General features: G+C 32.7%; 1 protein-coding gene across 1 annotated transcript; it reads right to left on the bottom strand.

The window, feature by feature from the left end:
- Positions 1-1,904: 1,904 nt before the first annotated feature.
- LOC110097242 (NEDD8 ultimate buster 1) lies at positions 1,905-15,553 on the bottom strand. Its single transcript, XM_020823506.2, is given in 12 exon segments — positions 1,905-2,330; positions 2,902-2,950; positions 3,038-3,140; positions 6,225-6,302; positions 6,384-6,565; positions 7,771-7,873; positions 8,019-8,206; positions 8,305-8,340; positions 8,445-8,541; positions 8,643-8,765; positions 15,138-15,265; positions 15,268-15,553. Coding segments are annotated over 12 exon segments (1,629 nt in total). The 5' UTR covers positions 15,472-15,553; the 3' UTR covers positions 1,905-1,992.
- Between the last annotated feature and the right edge of the window lie 5,529 nt (positions 15,554-21,082).

Genomic DNA, 21,082 nt, shown 5'->3' with positions numbered 1-21,082 from the left:
GGTAAAGATTTTGCTTATCTATAGGATTATTATTCATCATAGAGTTGATAGATATAATAAGAATATGTTCATCCACATCATCATTAGTATCATCAAATTTATCAAAATTGAGCAATTCCTTATGAAGGAGAACATTATAAGTTGCATTAGGTAAAATTTGATTAGATTGTAAGTGAACATTCAACTCCTCCCCCCTAAAACTGCTTTATAGTATTACATCATGATAGATTTAGGCTATATCATGATAGATTTAGTCTGTGTTTGGGATGGCTTTTTTATTGCTTCTTAAAGCAACTTTTATGTATAAAAATTAAAATTTTTTAACTAAAAAGTTACTTTAAGAAGCAGTAAGAAAGTCGTCCCAAACGAAGCCTTAGGCTTTGTTTGAGATAGCTTTATAAGCTAGGCTTTGTTTGCTACATAAAATTTTTGTACCAATAGTAAGAAAGCCTTCTGAAACATAACCTTAGGCTTCATATGAGACAACTTTCTTATTACTTTCTGAAATAATTTTTTAATACAAAATTTTTTAAACAGAAATTTTTATAATAGAAAACTACGTAAGCCTTAATGTAATGTAATATTTGGCTGCAATAAATTATGTGGTCACTTTATTCTACTAAGGCTGGAAAAACTATATATTTTTTTATGAGTATATGAGGTTGCTTTTATGCTTATTGGCATAGGAAGGCATCAGATCTATTTTACTTGATATTAATATTTAACTGCTTGAATGGTCGGAAGCACACACTGTAGTATATGATGCCCATTGATATTTTTGCTTTCTTAACTGTACATTTTAATTGGAAAAGTTATATATATATATATATATAGCTTTAATCAAATTATTAATCAATCATAATGAATTTTTCTAAAATTAGCTTTACAACAACTTCTAATGAAAAGTACAGTAGCTTTATGTCTGCTTGAGAAGATGCAAACAAGTTGTCTACATTTGCATTAAACATTGCTAATTCATTTATCATGAAATGACCTACTTTAGATTGCATAGAATTTACTATCTTTGTTTAAGGATAGATAATTTATATTCATTCATGTTTAATGGGATACATTTACTTAATTTATAATATTTAACATTATATTTTAATTAAATTAATTTTTTTAGTTGTTTAAAATTTGATAAATTAGTGGTAATCTTGATCCACATATGTATTATATGACTAATAATATAGTTTAACACAGATATTCAAATTATCCATATGCTCTATTTCTCTAGACCATTACTTATATCATAAAGGTTCTAAACTCTATACTTGTTCTAGATCTACCATGTAGATTCATTTACTTAAGAATCGGTCTCTTCCTTGATTTTAGATTATGTAGGTCTGTTTTTTACTATATACCCATCTATTAATGCTGCAATCTTAAATTTCATTTATGGCAACTTAAAACAATTTTTGTACATAGTTTTTTGGAGAAAAAAAAATAATTTAGAAAGCAATGAAAAATTGTTTCAAACAAAGACTTAGGCTTTATTTGGGACGGCTTTTTTATTGCTTTCTAAAACAGAGTTTTAATACAAATTTTTTAATTAAAATTCCATTTTAGAAAGCAGTACAAAATCCATCCCAAATTTTGGGGATATTTTGGGGCAGAGCCCTGGCACAGCTTTCTTACTACTTAAAACGGCTTTCTGGTTAAAAAAATTTAATTTTTGTATTAAAACTCCGCTTTAAGTAGGAAGAAAGCCATCCAAACAAAGCCTTGAGTTTTGTTTGGGACGGCTTTCTTAATGCTTTCTAAAGTAATTTGTTAATATAAAAATTTTTAACTTAAAAATATTTCAATTAAAAAGCAATAAAAAATTGTCCCAAATAAAACCTTAATATATAACAGATCCACAGCCATTTCATATCCGCTACTCTTTTTCGAAATATACTGTCTTTAAATAAGATTATATACATATACATGTAGTATAGATAGGGAAATCTTCAGCATCACTAGTTTCTCGCTTTTATATCTGAATTAAGCTTACGAGGAGACAGTCTTCATGCCTGTAGCAGATTCCAGCAAGGCCAAGTACTCAGCTATGGCCTCCCCTTCCTTGGAAACATCAAGATCATAGTCTGCATATGCATCTCCAGTCAGTCCCTTCGCAAGCACATCCTCCATCTCTTCATCCCTATCTTCGTTGGGTGACCCTGCCGAGTCCTGGCTATCCAATTCATGGCTTCCACTTTCGAAGTCTAGCATGCTACTTGCTGTTGCAGAATTATCACCTGAATCTCCAGTTTGTATTGGATCTCTCGCCACTGTAATGGATGCAGAATTATCACTTGGATCTACAGTTTGTATTGGAGCTCTCGCCACTGTAATGCATAACAAACAAGTAATGTTCAGCTCATAGCTTAAGTACATGAAAAAAATAAAAATTTGTCAGGATATTATAATATAAAATGCATCAAGATGGACTTTAAAACTATCTAAATTTCATAATGAGTCATGTTATATATGATAATCTTGAATATACATCAAGATCTCATGACACTTTTTTTCCATATAAGATTACAGCATCTAGGAATCTTAGTTTATGATCTCATGTAAGGGCCTATTTCGTTGGTTGTTTGTTGATAAAAAATATATATTTTTTTGGAAATGATGATGTGAGTTTCACTCATTTTTACTGTGAGAACAAAACAACTATAATTGAAAGGTTTGGGAACTTCCAAACCCATGTTGATTTCTAATTAGATTCAACTATTAATAAAGTCTAATAAATTCCATTAATTTCTAAAACAAAATATTTATCTAAAGAAAATGGGGCAAAGGAGGGTCAACACAATGTAATCTAACAATGACGACAGAAATTCATCCTTATCATCATCATTAGATTTATCCTAAATATTTGAAAGCTTAGAGAACATAGAACAATTTCACTACCTGCTGCCTGTCTCTGCTGCCTACTCCGCTTCTTTGAATCAATTTTTTGCTTTGAATTAAAAAAAAAACCGGAAAATAATTAGTTGATGCCTTCCAAACCACCTCAACTACATTATTAGTGCATTGCCTTTGATACCTGAAGAGCACAGTTTTTCTCGGGATCAGTCAAGAGATCTAACGCTTTTTGGGTGTCGTTGTCATTCACACGAAGAGCTTCAGCAGCCAGGTACCTCTCAAACCTGCAAATGGAGAAGTATTAGCATGAAAAATACTATGGCAGATTTCCTACTAAAGTATTGGAGAAAAACATATGGTAAACTTAAAAGCACATAATTAGATATCTGTACTGTGACTGGAGCAAGGATGTAGAAACAGTGCTCCGTTACTGCTGCTTTCTATTGATAACAAAAGTTTTTGATATATATCAATGACAAAAGGTCCCGTAAATGAATGCGCCCCTTCAAATTTTTAGATATTTGATATGCAAACAAAGAACTTTATGCACCTTGTACCGTTTTACTAAACTAGGAAAATAGCTCCACAAACAGTTCTGGGTCAGTTTGGCTAACACTTTCCACCGGTTCACCCTTTGATGGTCTTCCCTAGATTTAATATATAGGAATAAAAATAGGTTTAAGCACACGACCATGAAAATACAACCTGATCATTTATTTCAAATGTAATAGGATTCATGCATAGTTTATTGGATTAGTACAATTAAATTGATTTTCGCATTAGGTAATTTAATGACACTATTATATTAATAGAACACAGCATAGATATGCTAAAGAGAAAATAAAAACTTAAGGCTTGAAAGAACCAGCAAAGAGACAAGACATAAGGAATTACAATAAAAAATAGGCTATATGCGGGATGGGAAATGATGCAGGAACTAAGTATGCTTTAGTTTAATGCGATAAGAAATTGCACGTCTTAGATAAGAGCAAATAATAATTAAAACGATTAGCCCTAAATGACGATAGAAAACGAATGAGGGGTAACCACGCTTAGGCCAAATCGCAAGCTAGGAACATGAAACACTAAATTAATTTAGAAATCCAACAAGATGTAAATCAAGTAGCTATTCAATAAAATCCCTAATCTAACATTAAAATAAGCAACATAGAAAGTAAACTCAAATCCTACGTTTAGACCTGTCAATTTCGGGTTACGGGTCGGGTTCGGGTCGAACCCGAAACTGACCCGGCACTATTCGGGTTCGGGTCGACCCGACCCGTTTTTGCAAACGGGTCGATTTTCTGGACCCGAACCCGACCCGCTTCGGGTTCGGGTCAACCCAAACCCGAAAATTCCGGGTCGGGTTCGGGTCGGGTTTTCGGGTCGGGTCCAATATTGACAGGTCTACCTACGTTTACTAAGTGAAGGCAGAAGCGAAGCAAGAGACCTTGAGATTAAATCACCCCCTATAGGGTTAGCGGATTAGGAAGATAAATGAATAGGGGAATGAGTTAACCCTTGTCGAGGTCCAGAAAAAATTTGCCACTGAACGTTGGCAAGTTGTTCTTCGACGGCTTCAGAAAGTGTGAAGATGATGCGGTCCACGTATTCTTCTATGGAGTTATCAATCTTTGGGTTGAAGTCGAAGAAGGTGGATTGGAGAATGTTGACGTTCTCTTCCTCGTCACAGGCGATTCCATAATCAAGTTCAGGATCGACCATTCATGGTTTCCGAAGGGTTGAAAGGTTTGAAGACGTTGAACGTTGCTTCCCTTAAAGACGCCTCTTGAGAGGAATGAGATTGTTTTGAGAAATCAAATGGGGAAGAGGGAAAGATGTGACCGGCCAAGGGTATGATGGGTGGGGAGCATGACTTAGGTTCAGATTTTGAAGAAGAGAGGAGGAGAGAAAATAGGTTCAGATTTGGGGAGGGGATTTAAGTCAAATATTTCCTTAGTTTATCCCCTTGATTGAGAAGAATTAATGAGGGGGAAAAAGAGGGGGAGGCAGGCAAGAGAGAGGGAGAGGAGTTTGATTTAATTCCAATGGGAGAAACTTTCTTTTGGAAAGAAATTAAATAGCTGGGGCATGGGAGGGATTTCGGTCAAGAGAGAAAGAGAGGGCGAGTGTTTAGATTCAATGTATTTGGATTTAAAGCTTTAATTAATCAATCAATCCTGATTTGATTAATTGATTTAATTAGGAACCCTTTCCAAAAATAGGATTAATGAGAAAGGAAAGATTTTGAAATCTAAATTTGATTTATTTCAAATTCAAATTCTTTCCAAAATTAGGTTGAGTTAAATAAGGAAAGTGGGGTTTTGGGGACATCTTTGGAGAGGGAAAATTGGGGCGGCAGCTTGGTGGCGGAAGGGAGGGCCGGCAGTATTGTGGTGGGGTGGGGTTGTCAGTGGGGAAAGGGGAGGGGAAGAGAGGGGCCGGCAGTTAAGGGGCTCGGGTGAGGTTTCGGCCGTGGGTGAGGAAGGGGCTAAGGGTCGGCGGTGATGAAGTGGAGGAGAGGAAAAGATAGAAAATAAAGAGCCACGAAACCGGACGCTTTCAAGGTTGGTGGGTGATCCGCTTCCCTCTCCTAGGGTTTCTTCTCCATAGCTCTCAAGCTCTCACACAACATAAGGATGCAAGAATTTCTTTCATAATCATTCATCCCATGAAAAAAGAACATAAGGGCTATATATAGCCTCATACAAAAGACTCAAAATAAAAGACGACAACATGACCATCCTCAAGTAAGGGGTAAAAGGGGAAAACAACTAAAGCAAATACAAACATAAATAAATAAAAGACAAATACATATGACAACTTAAAAATACATCAACACGAACATAGCCGTAGATCGGCAGCCACGCCTCTGATAGGCTTTCCAAGCTCCGATGTCCCCAACAGGAAAGTTCGATTCCTCAAGTTTAATGCAAACCAAATTGAGCAATGAAAGAAAGTCAAGGAAATATTAGACCGATAGTCCTAATAAAATACATAGTATTTTCCATCAACAAATCAAAAATGGAAAATATGATAAATAAAAAATTTATTATGAGTAAAACCCAAAAAAATAAATAGCTTAACATTCTGCTCATAATATTTTTACATATTAAGACTTATTTAGCCCCACATAGTGGGATAATGACTTGATGACTTGATCTTAGTTAAAAAATATTTGAAATGAACTTTCTTTATTAGATTAAAATTAGAATTTAATTTTTAACCTGACACAATGAAAAAAAAAAAAAAAAGATTATGTAGCCAAACCAACATAGTTGGATAAAGACTTAATGTTTTGATGTTGTATTAAGAGTACACAAAAGTTTGAATTCTAAAAATTTTATCAGTTAACTACAGTGTCTCACCCCATGGAGGCCAAGTCATTCAAACTTCGTATGTTGACAGACCTTCTATTGATTGTCATGCCATATCTTTTCTGTTCCCTGTCATACATAGAGTAATGCTTGTATTAATCTATTGATAATAAATGAACGAAAGATGACCTACATGGGTTAGCAATATACATTATCTCATTTTGTCGCTGGATGTTTTCCTGATGTCTGCGGGCTTTCTTTGCTTGCTCCTCAATAAGAAAATCCACAGAACTCTGGATTTCCTGACCATTCATCCTTAAAGCCCTCTTAGCTTCCCTTTCTTTGTAACCCATGCTCATGAGTAGTGACAAAGCCTCATCTGGCACTTGAAGCTGAAAAAAGATAACAACAATGTCAAAAAAATGAATGATCGCAGCACAACATTCTCACCCACTTCAGTTTGAAGATCAGCTTTTCTTTAATTTCAAAGTGAGCAATAGAATTAGTTTGAAGTTACAGAAATGCATTGTCGGCATTAAAGTAGCTTGATGCCTAGTTAATTAAATACTAAGCCACTTAAGTGTTGTTTAACGCATAGAAGGAACAAATTATCAAGTTAAGGTTTCCCAATTGACCAAAAATTAATCATTTAATTAATCTTATAAAAAATATTTAATTGACAAATTTATTCGACAGCTATATAATCTAAAAATGAAAATTAAAATTAAAAATGGCCCGTACCTCCCTCCCTCCCTTCCTCTCTATCTCCATCCTAGACAATGAATTCAATGGATATTGACAGGACACCAGCCCCATAATTATTCCCCCCATTCTTAATGGTCACAGACACGAAAAATTTTTTTGTGCGTACACTGGACGACGTTCGGAGCCGAATCAGAGGGCGACATGTCACCCTTTTGTTGTGTACCATTATGTACCAAGTGACGTGACGCGCTATGACTTGCCTCCGGATGGTTCGGTGTCCGCATAGAATAATCTCTCCACAAACACATATCATATGCACAGAGGACTGTCTACACATCAAATAGTTTAAAGCAATATCTTTAACTGACAGTCCTCTACTAAGAGAGAGGTCATTAATTATAAGGGACTTACACATAAAAGAAGTCTCAAATGCAGATCTAATACTCCCTATTAACGGGATGATTTTGCCTCTTAATAGATATTGAATTTCGAATATAAACGAGGGAGAATCAAGTGGCACAGCCACTCAAAACCCACAAGAAAAAGAATTTATGCCGACCTCCGTAGTGAGATAAAGGCTTGATGTTGTTATTGTTGTTGTAGAAAACAAGATGAGTAGAAATATTTTGTCAATATCTCATTTCAGGTAATAAGGTTGTTTAGGGTTGCTTTGTTATGCTCGTAGTTTGAACAAAGAAGTTGCTTCTCGCACAGCAATGGCAGAGCTGCTCTAAAAGTATGCTATCCATGCTACGTCATAGGAGAATGCATGGGTAGGAATTTTTATAGGTGACTATCCCGTAAAAAACATAATCGTAATACTGCATGTTCTTGAAAAGAAGTACAGTAGCAATGTAATGTCAAACAAAAGCTGATTCAAACGAAACATGACCTGATCAAATTTAGACTTCGCGGCACTCAAGGCTTTGTAGGATTCTACTTGGTTGCCACTATAGAAAGCCACCACACCTTCCAGAAGTTCGAGCCTCACGTATCTGCTTCACAACAAAGTAGAGGAAACAAAATGAAAAATACAGATTCCATCCAGATGCAAATAAAATATGATGATTAGACAGAAAAAACATGATTCCAGATAATATTTCATATTTCACAGAAAAAATAAAAAATAAAGAATCTCACAATGCAAGCTCTGCAGGACGACCTGCTTGGAGAAGTCTAAACCGACTATTATCCCTGCCATGCGAGCGTTGAAACCCTTCTCTACACTTAGCAAGACGTGTTCCAGCCATTGATAAGCATGAAATGTCCCGTAATATGAAGTAACACCAGACGGTGTCTAGTTGAAGTATTGGCACATTATCAATCATCTGGAGGCATCAGGACAATGTAAAAAATAATAATAAAAATAATAATAACACATCATAACAAAATGTTAATTTGTTTAATATTTATGTAATTGAACTACCTCAATAATTTTAGAATCACATAATGAAAATGCTTCCTGCAAGTTGGATAGTATGCTATATAAAATTAGTTAAAAAAGATCAGAAATCTTGACAATCTTCAAAAGAATAGAGAAAGCAATGAAACTAGAATTTCAAGAACCTCAGCAATGGAGAGAACATCAAGTGCATCTTTAAACTTCTGCTTTTTTATAAGGCTTTTAGCATTTTCATGGAGCATTAAACCCATCATCACAGCCCTGGAAATATTTAATAGTAAAAATAAGTACCTGACCATGAAATAAAATAGAATGGGAGCCCTAACAGCAACTTAAAGCTTGTAAGAAATGAAGAAATGCACCTTTGATCATTTTCAGATCCAAAATTCACTTTCTGGCCACTTTGATTCTCAAGTTCTAGATTAAAATCTTCCACTGGAAGTGAACCACCTGCATGCCTCAGAGCCAATGCATCTGCAGCAGCCCTGCTCAAAAATATTGGTTCCATCAGCAAAATATCACAGCCATTTTCAAGTTTCCCAATTCAAATGCCATTTACTGATGAGGCCCTAAAGGAAACAGAGGGAAAGACTTAATATCATAGGAAAATACAGAAGAAAAGCTCATTCTTCTTCAGTTAGCGAACAATTCTGTAATTTCTTTGACTGATAAAACAAGCTAACAGAAATGTAACGGCCTAACGGGCTTCAGTGAATTCTATCTTAACAGACCTTCAAAGGAGTTTCTTCATGGATCTTGTATGCTTTGTCATCATCATCAGCAGCAGCTTTATCCCAATAAATCCTAATTTTCAATTGTTCCAGCTTAGTATTGCAAGAATGTTTAACATAGTCTTTGCAAATATTTTTAAACTTATATCCATGATATCTTATATCTATCATTTTTTCTTCCTAATCCTTCAACCTTATATAATATATATGTCTAATTACCACATTTTCTAATATTTGTTGTACATATTCAACTATTTAAATCCATTTTCAAGTAGCTTCAATAGATGTTAACTCTAATCATTCTCTAATAGAACCCTTCTCAAATTATCCTTTCTACTTTTGTTACACATCCATCTAAACACTTGTTCCAATCATGCTCAACTTAGTTATCAATAATGTTTTTAAGGCGTTAAGAAAAATGCAATGCTTAAGTTTTCTTTTTTTTTCAATGTGCAAAGTAAAGCAATGCATTTATAAACTATAATCATTATTTAAAATTGCACAACATGAGGCCCACCTCAACATAATTCCAGCGAAAAATGCCTTGAGGTTTATGCTTCAAACTTTTTTTATGAGACATATGCCTCCGTTTGGTTGAGGCACCGAGCTGGTGTGAGGCTTACACCTCATCCTATATATATATATATATATATATATATTAAACTTACATAAATGTTAAACTAAAACCCCGAACAAATCAGGCCTTCATGCACCCCCAAGGCTCAGCAACTTCCACTCAACTGCCACAACCTCTAGCCCACTGCCATCACAACAGCCACTATTATCATAGTTGTCATCAAGAATCAATTGGAAGCCGCGCGCACCACCTAAAAATCTAGGAGTATTACTCTCATTTTTATGTTGATGAAAAATATCTATGAAAAAAGAAGATGATTGAAATAAATAAAGAAGGAGAAGCTTGTGATGCATTGAACTCCATATGATGAGACAAGGGAGAGAGCAATTTATTACCATGACGACTCAAATGAAAACCCCCTTAGTAATGACAATGCATATGATTTTTGATGCCAACTATTACAACTTTCTTTTGAAATAAATTTGGATGAGTAGAGAACTACATCATCAACAACAACAACAAGCCTTTATTCCATTATGTGGGGTAGACTACATAAATCCTTTTTCTCCGTTGTGTCATATTAAGAGTCAAATTCGCATTTAAATCTAATAAAGAAATGTCATTTCTAATATTTTCTAACCAAGTCTTTTTAGGTCTTCCTCTACCTTTCTTAACATAAACCAAATCTAATACATCTAGTTTCCTAACCAGGTCATCAGAAGGTCTCCATTTTATGTGAGCAAACCATCTAAGGCGACTCTCTCTAATCTTATCTACCACTGGAGCTACTCCAACCTTTTCACGTATATGCTCTTTTTGAATCTTGTCTCTAAGAGTAAAGCCACTCATCCACCTAAGCATCCTCATTTTTGCAACACTTAACTTAATATTATGTTTCTCTTTTAATGGCCAACATTCTGCGTCAAGTTATGATTATTTGATAAGTTTTACGCTGGTTGTCAACTATCTAACACAGCCCTCCACTTTTCACATCCAGGACTTGATACCTAACAACAACAGTGTTTTCTATTTTTTATTCTATGTAATATTTCATATGTTTTTTTTTGTAACTCCTATGTTTTATGCTATTTTACTCCTGTAATATTTGGATTTCAATTATATTTCACGTAATTTAGCATTTGTCACTTTATGTCTTGTGCAATTTTTTATTTTATATGTATGTTAATTTGTTAATTCATTGTTGAATAGAAAGTTCATCTTTTAACATACTATTTGAATATTATATAAAAAATCACTTTTAAACTTTATTTTCACTTTACACAATATTTGAATTTTGAGGCTTAAATAAAAAAAAAATATTTGAATTTTGAGGCTTACGCCTCGCCTCACAAACAAAAAACGTCTAAATACTCAATTGTGCAAATTTAAACCTTGACTAGAGCATCCATGTTTATACATTATATATACATATATTATGTGTATGGAATAAGTTATTTAATCAACCAAACTTAAATCACATCAGGTAATAATTTTCAACAAATATGATGAAATGTTATATAACAGTAATTTCCAAAAATCCCAAAGCACAAAAAAGATATTTTAAAAAAAGCACAAAAAGATCAACGTAAATAGACTGATGAAAGAATACTTAACAATCAAGAATATCATGAAATTGAGTGACTAGATAGAGACCAAAAGATAGTGCGAAGCGAAAGAGTGTAGGAACATGAGACATTGAGAAGCATTTTTTAGTAACTTAAATTTTACTAATAATATCCTCATCTATTTCACCATCACTCTAAACAATAGACCCAAAATATCTAAATGTGTACTCTTATTAATTATTGAATTAGGATCCTGTAATAATTTAATCTTGAGCACATAATTCTATAATGTGCAATGGAGACATGGCACAATGCGTGAACTTTGCTGCGAGCATGCATTTCACAAGCAAGCTTCCCTTGGCATCATTTCACTATTAAAACGTGCTTTAAAAAATACTAATCATCATGATTTCTTTTACTGCCCATCACTCACATCTATATAATATATGAATACAGCTTTATACAACTAGAGTTCTATAAAATTTTTAATAAATTTAATTATATAAATTTTACCTTTAAATTTCCATAATATCTCTTATCGCATAACACTCCTGAGGCATTTTTTTATCTTAAGCGACCAAGCATAACTCTAAAGTGCATGTACTCATTGATATCCTTATTCACATCTAAGTATCATTTTACATTCTAATAATATTGATTTGATATTTGTTAGCATTATACCAACTAATATTACAAATCACATACTCTATCTTTGTTCTATTAATTTTAAGTAATTTATTTTCTAAGCATTAATACATTGTTTTAATCTTTATGGGGTAAACTTCAAAATAGTCCCCAATCTGCTCATATATAATCAATTTTGATCCAAAGTATCACAATGTCCTAAATTAGTCTCTCAATCATACACAATTGGTCCAATATAGATTTGAGCTTCAAAAAAAAGTACAGAGTGTAAATATACAGCAATTAACCCCACACTTAATGTCTTTAAGCTTACATCTTTAAGCATTATACTCTTTACTAGTTGTCTTAACATAAGAATCATTTTCATAGAGAATCTTTTTAGCATGAAATCAAATTGACACTTTATAACCAAAATGAATTTTCTAAATATATTTTCTATTAATTTATTTCATAATTTCATCATATGACTGATATGTTTAACTTATCTATAATTATCATAAATTTAAATATATCTGATGGGGACATCAGATCTTCTTGGAGAGTTTACCAGAGACGCGGCCATCGATCTACGGCCACGATCGAGTCTTTATATTTTTGAGTCGATGTATTTTATTTTCATGCATTTTATTATTTGCTTATGTGTATTTTAGTATTTCCCGTCGTACCCCTTTTTATGGGAGTTGTCATGTGTAAGCCTAAGGGCACTGCATCAATATCATTTAGTCATAAATTTGGTGCCAATATTCTTCTTCTCTAATGTTTTATCATCTAATTAGTTTTCAAAACTAAATTTAAAATATTTGTAAACTAAATTATTGAAATATCATTCCTTAATCTATAAATCACAATAGGTATCTCATATTTTGACAAAAGTTTTACACTGTCTTATATCTTCTTAAGGAATAGCTCTACTTCAATTTTTTTAGCAATCAATCATAAATTTTATTCTTTTATTCATCATATTTATTTTTAAATAATTTTTTTTACTTAAAACTCCTATTTGATAAATTCTCAAAATAATATTTTTCAATTTTCCTTGTTGTCTTCATCTTTAACTTAGATCTTACTATTTTCAATTATAATGCATTTAACTTAATCACACTATAACTATTATAACATGCCTAGCTAATTTCTATATAAAAAAATTATTCTTCCTTAATGTTGGGCATATATATAAATCATAAAAAAATCATACATTTTCTATTCACTCACTACCCTCTTTATAGAACCTACAGCTTTATAATAATTATTATGAAGCTCATGAGACTTTTAATTATATTCATAAAATATGAATTTATAACTATTATTTTAAATAATGAGGTCAAATTTTCTCTTGGAATCACGTTACAATTTTTGCTAAAATATTATTTCCTTCAAAATTAAAAAAGGTCAATGTATAATTCGATACCTTCAAATTTAAAATAACTAAGTTCTCTTCTCATTTTACAATATGCTTATTATACATCATCAGATTGTGAAGCCAAATATACTCACATTGCCTGTCTATCAGCTAAATATAATCACATTTCACTTCTATCATACTTCGTACTCACCATAAATCCCCTTATAGGTCATATAACCCTTGAAAGTTGCATTTTGCATTAAGAAACAACAAATAAAAGATACAAGAAACAAAAGAACAGCCTAAGCTCTATCACTATCCTCCCTCAACAAAGACAAAAGGGAGGGAGGCACATCTCTACTATCGCAATCTTTCCACATAAAGTCACCAAAACAGGCCAAGTTGGCACAGAAGTCATCCGGTCGGTTACTCACATTTCACTTCTATCATACTTCATACTCACCATAAATCCCCTTATAGGCCATATAACCCATATGCCCATTTAATGCAACCTAAAAAAATATCATTTCTTAACCAACAATGGCAACAACAAGCCTTTATCCCATTATCTGAGGTCAAATACATGCATACGTTTTCTCCATTGTGTCTTATTAAGAGTCAAATTCTCATTTAAATTTAATAAAAAAAGGTTATTTCTAATATTTTCTACCTTTATCTTTCTTAACATAGGCCAAATCCAATACATCTAGTCTCCTAACAGGGCATCAAAAGGCAGATGTTTTATGTGTCAAAACCATCTAAGGCGCCTCTTTCACGTATATACTCATTTTGCATTTTGTCTTTAAGAGTAAAGCCACTCATCTACCCAAGCATCCTCATCTCTACAACACTTAAGTTTATGTTTCTCTTTTAATGGCCAACATTTTGTGACATAAAGCATTGTAGGTCTCACCACCATCGTATGGAATTTTTGCTTAAGTTTGAGAGGTACTTTCTATCATACAATAGAACTGATGCATTCCTCTACTTCAACCATCCAACTTGAATTATAGTAATAATATCCTCATCTATTTTACCATCACTTTGAACAAAAGACCAAATATATTTAAAACTTGTGCACTTATCAATGACTAGATTCCCTAAAATCAGAATCCCCCACTAGATCTATTACAACTAAAATTACACTCCATGTATTTGGTTTTAGATCTACTCAAATGAAAACATTTAGACTCTAACGTTAACCTCCATAATTCAAGTTTTCTTTCAACTCACTCTCTAGTCTTATCAATAAAAAGAATATCATCAGCAAAAAGCATACAACATGGAACATCTCATGAATTATATATATATATATATATATATATATATATATAATAACCCTCTAAACATAAACATTTCTGTAGCAGCTTCTTTTAGGAAACTGCATTGGGTATATGCGCAGTTACGCACTCAAAAAAGATTGAGGTCGGGCGTTTATTTAAGTAAAACTTTTGAATCGAAAACAATCAATTCATCCAGGAAATCATCCAAAGTATATGTACCAAACCCTACAAGCACAATTAATTATCAGCATACCTAACACAGTAATTGAACTTGTTCCTTTTGTTGTCCATGGGACTGAAATTACATGGAAAAAAATGCAAAAAAAAGGAAGCCACATTTTTAAGTCTACCATCAACTGATCAACATTACCCTAGAAAACATGAGCCCTTCATAAAAAAGATACCCTTTTCCAAAATAGCGCGGTAAGCCTCTCTACGAGGACTAGTCAGCTTGGATAGACAAATTAGTCAAGAACAGAGAATATAAACTTAACCACCCTTGGACTATTATGTAACTACCGTACATCTAGGAATGCAATCATAAACCTAATGATATGTTACATTTCAGAAATTTATAGAAATAAACACCGTCGAGATCCTCTAAAGATCACTAAACGGAAACAAAATTTGCAGTTCTGCAACAACTAACCACTGAATAAAAAGACCACTGAATAAAAAGAAATGATAAAAGGAAAATCAGAGGAAGGCAATTGCCTGATTCTAGAGAGCTTGCTGGAGCGATCGGCCTGATCGGCCTCCTCTTTCTTGAGAGCTTTACCCTCGTCGGGAGAAGTAGCACTGGCGAGTACCTTGGAGTTGTTTCGCAGGCCGAGCTGTTGTAGCGGCTCAGATCAGTTTGATGCAGTCGGGGGAGCCTCCCCCCGCCACAGATCAGTTTGATGCAGTCGGGGGAGCCTCCCGATCGCCGGGCCACATCCTCCCGGAGCATCGGCAGAGTCCATGACTCCAATTGCACTTCGAGAACACCAGTCCATGCTCCGGCTATCTTGAGCTTCGCCGATGCCGGAGCTGCTTTGTCCGCTGCCATTTAGGGAGCGCGTTGGTTACTTGGTGGTCAAGAAAATGAGAAACAATAGGAAAAGCTTGCGGCTTTGGAAGAGTAAGAAAAATAAAAATTTAGGGGAAGAATATAGTAGAATAGGGGTGTCAAACCTGAAAATTTGATTCCAATAAGATTCGAAAATTTTGGGTTCGGGTTAATCCGAAATGGGTCAGGTTCGGGTTCAACATTTTGACCAGTTTCAAAAGTTGGGTCGGGTTCGGGTTAATCCTTTGAGCCGAAATTGACCCGATTTTGACCCGAAAACCCGATTTTGACCCGACAACCCGAGATTGACCTGTTTTTTACCCGAAAAAGAGGAGATACACCCTTTTTTTAACCGAAAAAGAGAAGATAGACCCATTTTTACCCGAAAACTAGCCATTTTTTTGTTGGAAACTGGTCATTCGGGTCATGTCGGGTTGACCCGGACCCGAAGTGGGTCGGGTTCGGGTCAGGAAAACTGACCCGTTTTCAAAAATGGGTCAGGTTTGGGTTGGCCCGAATAGTGCCGGGTCAGTTTCGAGTTCGACCCGAACCCGACCCGTGACCCGAAATTGACACCCCTATCGTAGAATGCGTACCACCACAGTCGCTGAAATTCCAAGAAAAAATAAAATAAATTTAATAGAGAAAAATATTTATCAGATGTTCCCATATAATTTATATTAAAATAATTTTTTTCTTTATTAATCATATATTATTGAGATTGTGAGATTTGGACTGAACATAAAATTAAAAAAAAAAGTAGCAATTAATTTTTTTTTTTTTTTTGGAAACTAAAAACTAACTTTTGAATTTTAATTTTGAAATCAAACGTATCATTGGAAATGATATACCGCCTCTAAAGTCAGAGATAAAATTTCATGATGGGTTCAGATTTAAAATTATAAATTTCATCCTGAATATCGTAGTCAAATTCAAGAATGAACTACAAATGATATTCGATAGAATATTTAGCTATAATAATCTAGATTGGTTGTCATTAATTTCATATTCAATGTCATAACAATAAATAAGGTATCCTCCCAGGGAAGAAAAAATCATTCTTTCTTAGTTACTCAGATATGACAATAACAGTTGTCGTTGATTTTAATTTTTCCTAAGGAGAATTAATTGATTTAATTTTTTTTTTAAATTGATCTGAGATTTTTAAATTTCCTAGTAGGGCAAACCCTCATAGTTAATTACATCATAAAAAATTTGAGTTTCTTACGAAAATTCTCGATTAAAATAATGATAGAAATTCATTTTTGAGATTTTCAATGTGTGATATCGAAGGAGTGAGGTTAGAATTTCAAATGAGATTGGATCAAATTCGAGTACTTATTTTGGAAGTTAATGGAGAAAGAGTATGAGGTAATTTGAGATTGTAAAATAATTAGAAAATGCCTCATTCTATTTTATGTGTTCTATTTTAAATTTTGGTTTGAAGAGAATTTTTTATTCAAGTTGATAATTTATTATAATGTAGGGATTATATTCCCGAAATTTAGGTCTTATGATTTTGGGTCTGCCCCGGATCCTAAGTCTGTTTTGGGCACTAAATAATAGCGGTCCAAACCTACCTATTGCAATACAAATGTGGACTTATTCTGCCTTGGATTGAGGAGCCAACAAACCACTATGCACTTTAAATACATGTGTCCAGTCTTTTATGAAAGATCGGTGAGGACATTGTTTAAGTTTTTAAGAAAGTGGGTTTGACATCTAACACGTGTCCTAATTGGCCAATTTACTTATGTAGGGTGATTATGCTTTGAATTCAATTAAAATATTATTGATTTTATTAGTTTCTAATGCAATGCATGCTAATTGATCTTGTATATAAAATTAGTATGAAGCACTTTTAAAGAGGCTTAGAAAATATTTTTTTCCCTAAAGATTGCACAACATCCCCTAGACATAACTGAACCCTAATAGGCAAGGTGATCTGCCACAACCCGCAGGCGGGGCGGTGCCTAACATGGAATAGAAAATATTAAGATGTATTTATGAGACCCTCGGTAAACCCGAGCTTACTTCTTAAATTCAATTAAGTTTTCATATTGGGCAAAAAAAATTATTTATTTTTGAGTAGAAATAGTTTTAGCTCTTAAAAAGCCTAAACTCTTCCAAAAAAAATCAAAATTACATGCTAAAGTAAGAAACCTAAAAAAATTATGGAACTTCTACTACACAAAATTAAATAAATCAAGTGTAAAAAAAGTCGAAGCGATAAATGTCACTTAATTATAACCTAGGGTCTGTAGATATTAAAAGTTATTGGGTAATTACTTACTACAACCTGAATTCTAATCCTAGAAATGACGCAAGTAATGTTAAGAATTGGATGTTCTTGTGTTTTCACTTCTTCATCATCCCTTGTTCTATGAGCTCTTTGAATTCTTTGGGTTCAAATATCCAAATAGAAAAGAACTCCCCAAAGGGGTTTTCTTTCCTTTTTGGATTTTCAAATTATCCTAATTTGAATTTCTAAATTAAGGGAACTCTCCCCTAAGGGGATGTTTCGCTTCTCTTTAGACTTCAAATTAGATGGTTAATATCTTATCTTAAAATTCAACTTTCACAACTCAACTGAATTAAAATACATGTAGGAAATTAAAAAAGACTCTAGAATAACTTGCATGATTATCATAGGTAATTATAATAAAAAAAACACCCCAAGCAGTTATGTAATTAAATTTGCCCAAATTAAAAACATAGTCACACTTTGTAATGCCCTTTTAATTTGAGGAGGGGTTTAGCATTTTTAACACCAGCATAAAATATGTATGTTAATATTAATTTGTCCCCTTGATTTAGTCTTATATGAGAAAGGCCACCTGTTGAAGATCTTATGAGCATCCAGTTCGTTCCTAACCTAAGAGTAATCTAGTGCTCATCACATCAATTTACAGATTACATAATAAATTAATATATTAATAAACATCATATCAATCAATTAATTATAACCAGTATGCAGTGAAAATCACAAAAAATCTAGTATATAAGTAGCATAAAAGGAAAACACTGGTCTAACCTAAAACTAGGATTGGTAGTCCTAATAAACCATCTAAAGTTTGTGCATCAAGCTGTATGATTTGAATGTATCCTATGCTAGTTGTTAAAGTTGTCAAGTGTTTTAATTTGTTAACGGTCAATGGGGATTTTTTTAATTTTAGTTTAAGTGTTAGTATTTTAATATTGATTTTAAGATATATTTTAAGTGTTAAGTGAATACTACCTTTCTTTACACCAGTGCTGAAAAGTTTATTTCACCTTTCTTGGGACTAAGTTAATAATCTCGTAGGCCTAGGTTACCTAATAGTAACCAATGTTGCAATATTGTTAAGTAATTTAATTGGTTGAAATTAAGAGTTTGTGATTTTTAACTAAATTATTTGGTTTCTTATTAAAATAATTAAATTAATTATGTTTTCCATCAACCGGTTCATGGCGTTGTCATAGTGAGCTCGAAGAACCAGTCCTTCTTAGGACACGTAGTCTTGAAGCTCAAAGTTGTTCATCCTAAAAATAAAGTTGATGTAATTGAATTAAAATTTTAAATTTGGTTAAATAATTAATAATAAATTAATTTTAAAATTTTACACTCTATTTAATCTGTTCGTGGCGTTGTCACAATGGGCTTGAGGAACTAAGCTTCATAGGATACGTAGCCCCGCAGCTTAATGTAATTTATCCTAAAAACTTCATTGCTAGAGTACTTGTTATATGTTTGGGTGTTGGTAAACTGATTTTATTAATAAAATTGATATTTTCTAAAAAATTTAATCAATTATTGAAATTTAGAATTTTTATAAATTATTTAATTTATAAAATTAAGGGGGAATTTTGACTTTTTATTAATCAAATTGACATATTTTCTAAATAATAGACTCTAAGATGAGTAAATAAATACTAAGTTTGATGGATTTAGAATTTTTTAGATTAAGTTATGATTTTTTGAAGTTTTGACAAATTTTTGAACTAAAGTTGACTTTTGGCTTTCACCAATTTCTAGATATTCGATATTTTTAATAAATATTAGACCTTTAAATGAGTCTAATGTATTTTTCTTAGCTGAATTTAGAATTTCTTAGAATCAATTATAAATTTTCAAGTTTAAGTTTTTAATTGAATTATTAAATTGCTTAATTAAGGAGATTTTGATGATTTTACTTTAAGCTTATTCCAAACTTCTTGAAATAACTCTCAAAGGTTAGAGAAGACATATGGGAGTGTGTTTAAGTGTTTGAGATTTGTTTCAAATTTTTAATGATTTTTAAATATTTAATTTAATTAAATATTAAATTTTCTTTAAAATTAAATTAAGCTCAAATTAAAGGTCCAATCATGAGGCTTTTAATTTTTCAAGGTAGAGGGATTAATTATGAAGGGTTTGATGTATTATTTTGGATTTAATTTTGATTAATTGTGATTTTTTAAATTCTATGGCTCAATTAAACTGTTGAATATTAACTTAATTAAATTTTAACTTAATGGGAACTACATCCAATAAAATTTTAACCTCAGGTAGTTAATGCCACTAGGTTCACATTCTAAACTTCTAGAGTTCTCCTTAATTTTTGTCCTTACATGTCACCAAGTTATATAGGTTTGAAATCAGAGTTCTCTAATCCTTTATATTAACATAATCAGTCACACCATTCAATCAAGTGACCTAAATCTAGGTGCATTAGAAAGGGGTGAATTTTTAAGTATTTTGCTTAACCCATAACCCAAATACTTAAAGATTCATCCAAAACAAACTTCCCCACATCATCAACTTTGAAGTGTCATGAAAAAGAGGACACACACCACAACATGAGTTAACCAAACCCAAATGCAAGCCAAAGTGCCTAAATGATGAGCATGCAAACTAAAGTAAGGGATTACATATAAATGTCCTAAACTTGCATTGAATTTGATAAATTTAACTTCACCTATAGTCAAGCTTTATTTAATGATTTCAATTGAGGGCGGATGCTTAAAATGGTTTTGAAATGCTTTTACCATAAATTTTCAAAATTAATCGTCAAATTGTGACCTATGATTTTGTAAATTCATTAACTAATTATATCCATATAAAATAGACCTAAAAAATTCAAGGAAGGTTAAGGATAAGTCCTAGTTTATCACTATCAAAAATTGGGTCAAAATGATTAGTATATTTTTATTTTACAATAAAATACATGTTTTGTATTATTGAAATAATAAAATTAATATTAGTCAAATTGACCCAATTTTATTTTCAAAATAAAGTACACTTCATCCTTAATCCATAAAGTCCAAGAACTCTAAAAATAGATTTGAAATGAAAATTTCTGTGATTTTTTGTGATTAAAATAAATTTTAAATTAGTTTTAAATAAGTTTAAAACTAGCATCGGTGGGGGCCATGCAGCGCCTTTTCTTTCACCCGTTCAAACTGCATGCAATGATTACGAGGCATTGCATTGATTATCAATTATCGTACTGCTGACAATAATTAATAATCAATGGAGATGTGACAAAAAGGATGATGTGAGTCTTACTTATCCATGTTAGCAATGAATCACGGTCCTTCATCTATGAGCGATAGAAAGGGATGGTCGTGATTCAGCCGGACGGAAAATGAA

This window comes from Dendrobium catenatum, unplaced genomic scaffold, assembly GCF_001605985.2.
Source record: "Dendrobium catenatum unplaced genomic scaffold, ASM160598v2 fragScaff_scaffold_410, whole genome shotgun sequence".
Taxonomy (NCBI): Eukaryota; Viridiplantae; Streptophyta; class Magnoliopsida; order Asparagales; family Orchidaceae; genus Dendrobium; species Dendrobium catenatum.
The sequence above is the reverse complement of the archived record's forward strand: the minus strand, read 5'-3'. Positions and strand labels throughout refer to the sequence as shown.